Source organism: Pipra filicauda, unplaced genomic scaffold (genome assembly GCF_003945595.2).
Source record: "Pipra filicauda isolate LSUMZ 115617 unplaced genomic scaffold, ASM394559v2 scaffold412_size1447426_pilon, whole genome shotgun sequence".
Lineage (NCBI taxonomy): Eukaryota > Metazoa > Chordata > Aves > Passeriformes > Pipridae > Pipra > Pipra filicauda.
This window is the reverse complement of record NW_024104546.1, coordinates 611,446-619,068: the sequence shown is the minus strand read 5'-3', so window position 1 is coordinate 619,068 and position 7,623 is coordinate 611,446. Positions and strand designations below refer to the sequence as shown.

Sequence of the window (7,623 nt, the reverse complement as noted above, 5' to 3'; positions counted from 1 at the left end):
TTTTATCTGCAGTTTCTGCAGTCTGATAGTTCTCCATTCTTTCCCAGGGCTGTGCAGAACTTGTACTTGTCACAGGATAGAGGGAAACTTGATTTATGCACATACAAGTGAGGAAGAGGACGGTTCTCCTCACTGTCCCTCCTTTATCATCATACTTTATGGCTCATTTATCAGTAATGATTTTTAACATGTCTGTTTACATCGAACCCAGAGTAGTTTAGTGTCATACAGTAAGAGGAAAGACTCTTACTTCAGGAAGGAAAAACATTAAAAAACAGGTTTAGGCCAAGCAAATAAACTGTATTTGACTTGCAGCTAGTTTAAAAAGCTACATCAGCACAAGTCTAGTAGGTGTGCTGTTAGATCTTAGCAGTAGCATCTTAGAGCACCAACAACAGCTCTGTTGGTAAATACAAGAACTACAACATTTGGTTTCATATAATATGACTCTCCTAGTGAGTGAGTGCAAAGTAGTTTTCTTCATGCTTTCATAATGAAATATATATTTCCCAGTGTACACTGACAGATAATTAAAGAGATTGAACTTTTTTTTTTTATTACCATGCTGAAGACATGAAATAAGAATTAGGGGAAAAGATCAAATGTTATAAATTTATTTTGGGACATATATATTGCAACCTCTGTGGAAGCTTTTGAAAATTCTGGCAAAGATCAATACACTTCCAATAAAACCTTTAAACTTGCAATAAAACAATATTTTAAACATTATATATATATATTTATATATTCTTAATTAAAGGGATAATTTTAGCAGGATTTTCTTTTTTTTTTTTTTTTTAAATATACTGCATTCCTCTGACATAGCTCTTTCCAGATTGAAGGGATGCAAATGAGGTAAGAATTAAGGCAAACCTAAAAGGCATGCAAATGAAGTACATTTATATCCATTGACAATACAAGCACGTGTGGATCAGACTCGGGAGCCGAAGAGCTCTGCCCCTCTGTCTGTCCAGTACTACTTTACAGCAGAATGGTGACATGATTTATAATAAACAGTTAACATTACCATGGGAATTCAGTGTCACTAACATTACTCAGTCTAGGAGACACAGAGCTAGCATCAGTAAAACATGAACAATAAATAATATAATTCACTGCAGCACAGGCCTGCTGCACAGGCTTCAGAGGAAGAGGGTTGTTATGAAATGACATTGCACACGTCACGTTGTGGCAGTTTATTTTTATAATATATACTTTTAAAATTCTTTAGCAAATGACATTCTCATGCACACAAGTGTTTCAAACACAAGAAGCAAGTCCATTTATAGGTAGTCCAAGCAAATTTTTGTGTGTGTGGAAATAGCTGCAAACTGAATGGAACATTAAACTTCTGTGCAGTCTATGACGCGTTGTACACAAGCTCATTTTTGAATGTCACACTGCAGGAGTAATACAATGGACGGATCACTCTTTGCAGCTTCTTTGAATTCATCCAGTGTGATCTGATCGTCTTTGTTCTTATCCATCTTACTGAAGATCTTGTCTACCCGTTGCTCAGGCGTCAGACCATCCTCATTCATCTTCATCATTATCACAGTGCCCACCATTTTGTAGATAGCCTTTGGAAAGAAACCAAATGTAAAATTTAACATAAAATTCAATCTAATTTTTTGATGTGATCAAATTCTGGAAATCTATTCTAACAATAAAATGATTGCCAGTTTCTCGAAAGATTTTTTCCTTTTTTTTCTTAGGATCCAATGTCCAGGCACTTAAAACAAGAAAGAATATATTTTACTTTCCTCAGATGCAGGTTTATTTTGGTGGTTACATTTTGCATCCTGGAATGAATTTCTTTGGCTTCCTGTTTCACAGTGCAAAACTCTTGTAACTTATTCTCTGGGTCAACTGCTTATTTGAAATATTTCACGTAAATTTTGAATAATAAGTTTTAGAAGTCATCACCTAATAGGTTTCTGTGTGTACATGTGGGCACAATCTGGTATTAACTACTGTGGCAAGTAGCTGGCAGATGATGAAGGTGGAAAACTTTATCCTTCCTCTTATGTGTTGTGGTCATCTTAAAGCCCATCTGTGAGAGCTCTCTTAAAATAGCATGTTGTTATCCCTGTAAATTTCTGTAATCATCTGAAGTTAATCTCAGCTACTTGAGCTACAATCCAGTAATTTCATGGGTGTCAAGTGACTTTGAGATGGGCTTTGTAAATCCTGTGCTGGGCTGTTCTTGTGATTAATCCATTCATCAGGAAAAAAAAAATCTCTGGATATTTAAAAGTTTATGTGCACATATGTACCCTCTGTAATTCTCCAAGATTACATCTATTAATATGTTAGTTAATGCTTGTACCACTTAGACATGAGTCAGAGTAGGATGAATGTGTGCCATGTGTGTTTTTAATGATACCAGCCTCTGGTGTGAGTAACATCTGAAGTCTGTGTGAACAAGGAATCAAATTTTATTAATATTCTGACGTTATTTTTGAGTGTCATACTGATCTCACCTCTATAATTTCCAGCATTTCCACTCTTGTAATTTTACCATCACCATCCAGGTCGTACATGTTGAAGGCCCAGTTCAGCTTTTGCTCAAAACTGCCCCGTGAGGTGATGGACAGGGCACAAATGAACTCTCTGAAGTCGATGGTTCCATCTCCATTTTTATCAAAGGTTCGGAAGGCGTGCTGGGCAAACTTTGAAGCATCTCCATATGGGAAGAACTGCAAAATAATATAATTCATAGAACTGTGGGTAATGCAGAGGAGCGAGCTACATAGTTGCCTGCAAAATACCGCAGTGAGGCATTTATGAAGAGTGGCTGGTGAGCTGTGTGGGAAACTGAGGATCTGCAATGGAAGGTTTCCTAATAGTTACTCTGGAATGATAACTAAAAAATCTATTACTACAAAAATCTCTCACTTTGCCACAGACTATATTACAAATATATTTAATGCTAATTTAAAGTGAAATTAACTAGATGAACCTTAAAATGAAGTGTAAATGAATGTAAATGGGAAATTGTGTGTAATATTCTCTGACTATGAAATACAGAAAACAAAGTGCATGTTAATAGTATTTTAACCAGCCTGTTACATGTTGCAACAAAGTGTATGTGTGGGATTGTTGTTATATAATTTCAGTTATTTAAAAAAAAAAAATCCACACCTATAAAAAACTCCACGAACACGTGTTCTGTTCTGCCAACCAACATTCAAGTACCTGAGAACTGAGATTCAGTTAAACAATACTTTGCAATGCTTTTCATGTTTAATATACATTATCAGTGAACACGGCAACTGACTGTAATTTAACAGAATATTTTAAATGACCATAACATGTAGGTTTTCAGTTGATGTATTTTCCCCTCAGAAAATGTATGGTTTAAGACATTTGAGCCAGTAGTTAGACTTTATGTGAGCCAGACTCAAGAAAACACATCCCTTAAGAAACGCAATTTTAAATCAGTGCTGAAGTCCTGTGGCAGTGCAGGGACTATACATAAAAAATGTTTGTTTTTATATTCCCAGCATAATTTCATGGAGGTTTTCATGCTCCTAATATATAAACATGCATTACTCCCCATTTGAGAGCTATCTCATTTTGCGCTTTTTAAAATTCCAATTCTTAGTAAGTACTGCATTTAATAATGTCAGTTTGAACAGAAGTCTTCAGTGGCAGCCAAGGAAGTGGAACTCCATTTTACAATTTTATATTTCCCTGTCCAGAGCTTCCTCTGCAGGCTGATGCTTGCTGTGGTCACCTGTAAGCGCTCTTGAACAATACACTCAAATTTCATGGCAGATTTTGGGGATATTGGAGCATATACAGAAACCAGCACTGACAACTGTCTGACTAAATATGGCAAGTCTTTGCTGCTTTTCATTTCAGGAAGCCAAATAGTCATTTGGATACTGTGTCTTGCCCTTAAAATGCAAAACTTAGTGTACAGCCACCTGCCTGCACTATGTGGCCATGTGGGTCATGTCAGAAGCCACAGCTGTGTTTCCACAGGGGTCCTATCCTGAAGGGTTCCTTTCAACTTACTGTTTTCTCTGATATCAGCTCTTCAGACATGATTCTAGATAACCTTTGCATTGTTGAAGAGGAGTGCTACAATTGCTTCTCTGGCCTAATGCATTATAGTCATTGTAAAATCTTCCCTTCAAAAGAGAGAGCAGGGTTAAATGTTGCCCAGCTCCATCCATTCAAAATATTGTCCTGTTGTGAATTACTCCAAAAGGGATGAAAAATTGCTGTATTAATCCAGAAGTGGTATCAAATATGCCCATCTCACTTCCCAAGTATCTTTTTGGGAGGATATTTGAACATGGTGTGGAGTCATCAAGCGACCGGGATGCTGTACCCACTCCATTGCTGTTAAAGTTGTCATTTTCTCATCTGACTTTGTGTGGGTCAGCATCCACCCACTGCTTCTATGCCCTGTCTCCAATAGCTGAAAGAGTATTTGATATTGTCCCCCCTGAAAATGTAACTTCTGTGCCTGTACTCAACCCAGCCCGGTTCTTTTTTGATAATCAAAACTGACAGAGTTGTAAATACCTCAGGGTACTGCTGCAGCTCTTTCTGAACTTTCTGCTTTCTGGCCTTTAAATATAATCATGATTGGGCTTATCAACACATACAAAGAAATACGAGTTCTGTGATACAGTTCAGGACTGCAGTGACTGGCAGTTACCAGACCTTGCTGAATTGTTCTTCTAGTGACAACCTCAAACTTTTGTCAAACCAAAGAAAGTTTCCTCTGTAGGAAGGCTCCTTGGGCTCACAGTCCTACATTCAGCCAGGTCAGAACAAAGTTTTGTGAATGTGAATCCAAAACCTGAATGTTATTTGCAGGTTACTGAAAATCCTTCTCACTGCTTCCTCTTCTCCATGAGCTACCTCCCTCCTCCAACTCCTGTACCAACTGCAGATGTTAACATAGGTGATATTTAATTTTACATGTGAGTGCAGATGAATGGGGACCTCTCCAGACCACAGGTGAGAGTACAAAAAAATGGCTCTCATCCCTTGTATTCCAAGCCTCCATACCATGAATTCCAAGCCCCCCCTTCTATTCTTGAGAGGCTGTTCAAAGGAGAAAAGACGTATCTCTTACTTTTTAAATCTGTACTGATGACTACCCTGTGACATATGTGTTACAGAACAAAATACTTCAAAATTTTACATTTTTATTTTTGTTTAGAGCTGACTATTGCTGAGGATGCTGACCTATCTGTACTCCTGTGACTGTCACTCTACAGTCCCTATAAAAGAAAGGTAAATATAGCTGAAGAGAACTGGGACTGTTATTTTCACTGTCCAGTGAACCAAAATACAGAAATGGCACAAACATACTGCTAGGACCAAAGAACTAAATTCCAACAAAGAAGAACACCTATACAAAAGGCTAAGAAATGGCAGACACCCAAAAACATGCAAGAGCCCAAGAACAAAGCAGGGAATTAGAAGGGTCAGTGGCTGGAGGTTCCAAAGACCATTTTTAAATTATTCTTGAACATATTTTTCAGTCTCCCACTAGAGGAGCATCAGCAAGCTGTGACTACCTCTTTGCCAGTTACACCCTTAACCACGTAGCAGGGAGAAAAACATCCTTCTAGTTTTTTTTTTTATCACAGACAACACCTCAATTTTTCACTTCTGAAGTGAGGAAGGTGGTGGTACTGCTCAGAGCTAAGCCCTGGCATTTACAGCCTCGTAAGGTGAAAAAAATAGAACTGATGCCTTTTTTTTTTTAATTTTTTTGTTTCTATTTGCCTTCCTGTAGGGAGCAAATGCAGTAAAAAGTCCATAAGGGCTGAAGACACTCTTCTCCAGTCTGTATCTGCTGATTTGTGTTATTTTAAGCTCAGAACAACTGAAAAACATTGTCAAAACTTGTTTAAAAACCTACTTGAAGACTTCCATTGACCTGCTTTGAAACAATTCATAAATAAGACACAGAGTAAAAGAAAACTAAAACAATTACAGAGCAAAAAAAGCCAGCTCTGGTAAAACATTATTTGAATATTAAAATACAGTAAGGCCTTAGCAAAGTATAAAGGCACAGGCTTTAACAACTTTCAGAGTAGTCCGATCCAAGTGACAATGGGAGACAGGGATCTGGAAGACAAACACCCATTTTTTGTCAAGGGGAATATGAAGAGGGTAGTTTAGTCTACCTCTGGTATGAGTTCAGTGAATACCTCAGAAACAAGTAAAGAAACACAACAGATTTTCAGATACTAGAGCCTCGTTGGAGGGTTGGTGCCTTCAGTGTTCTCTGCAAACTCTTGTCCAGGTGATCAGTCTACATATGGGCCAGTTCCAGTAACCAGTTCCCTTCTACTGCAACCTACCACTGAAAAGTCTACTCTACACACCAGCATTGCCTCCTGCTTTACCTGTTTCCTCCAGAAATCAAGGCAACAAAAAAAGCCCAGGCTTTTTACAGCAGCCAGCACCATGGGTTACCCAACACTGTTCATTCCTTTGTTTCTGCTTCTCTAGTCTCATCTAGTGAAAGGTCTCCCTGGTCTAGCGAACAGTGTACCTGCCCATGCCAGGAGGCTGGAACTAAATGATCTTTTAGTTATCTTCCAACTCAAACCATTCTATGATTTGTCTCTTGCTTGGTCTGTGTGTTTTCTAACCTGTTAGATCAACGTGCTGGGGTGTGAACAAAGTGTTATCTCTACAGACAACTGCCAATTAGAAAAGGAAAAAGGAAAATTAAAAGAAATTCCCTTATTCTGCTTCTAAATGTTGAAGGAGAGGATTGTCTTGCAGATTCTTAGCTCCTACATTGTTTCTGGACACCTTTCTGGTATATAGGGGGCATTCAAACGGTCCTGGAATAAGAGTATCTAGCAAATATCATCTACAAATTGTATGTAACTCTTGACAAAACTGATCAAATACCTGGAAATATTTATCTGCTTGGTTGCAGCTGCTTTAACCTCTTTTAAGTGATGCTGTTCACAGATAACTCGGTGATAAACTCTATTCAGATCATCTTTGGGAGGGAATTATTGCAAAAGCATAAAGCATATGCTAAAGCATATGGCTAAAAATTTAGCATATGGCTAAAGATAAAGAAAAAAATCATAAAGTCAGCTTCTCTAAATTCCCCAGTGATGGACAGGGTGGGAAACAGAAGAGTCTCTCCTTCCTTGGTAAGGTGGAGTGGAGCCAATCTATAGACTGGCCTGAGTGGTACTTTGTTTTCCACGTGATATTTTATCATGGTTGAGATGCATTTCTATTAAAAGGGAAACTCTGCTATAAAATAGAGAAAGCCAGAATTAGAGTAGTGTACAGAAAGCAGAACACGCTGCCTACATGGGCCCAGGTCACTGATGTGAGGTCACAGCTTCCAGAACCGAGGTGGGAGCTGGAGTACAGAACAGGAGGTGGGGAAGCAGAAGGTGGTACAGTGCTTCTGTATAAGAAGCAGCTGCTGATTCCCCTGGCCTCATTTGGGGTTCAGCACTACCAGCTCTGCTGAGGGCTGGCACAGCAAAGGGGGATGAGGGGGCACAAGCATTGTCTGGGACCAGCAAGCAAAAATATGCCTCACAGTTGGCTCCCATCAAAAAACCTTGCACAACTGATGCTGTTATCCTTTAGGAAGAAGTTACTTAC

At 38.6% G+C, this 7,623-nt stretch overlaps 1 protein-coding gene across 6 annotated transcripts in view; it reads right to left on the bottom strand.

Annotated features, from left to right (window-relative positions):
• Nucleotides 1–279: 279 nt before the first annotated feature.
• The window catches only part of VSNL1 (visinin like 1), a 92,440-nt gene continuing 85,096 nt past the window's right edge, over nucleotides 280–7,623 (bottom strand). For all 6 annotated transcript variants that reach the window (XM_039385483.1, XM_027750741.2, XM_027750737.2 and 3 more), the window contains exons 3-4: nucleotides 2,484–2,699; nucleotides 280–1,580 (exon numbers count right to left, since the gene is read on the bottom strand). In XM_039385483.1, the coding sequence (XP_039241417.1) occupies nucleotides 1,383–1,580; nucleotides 2,484–2,699 (414 nt within the window). In that variant the 3' untranslated portion in view covers nucleotides 280–1,382. The remainder of the gene's footprint in view (nucleotides 1,581–2,483; nucleotides 2,700–7,623) is intronic.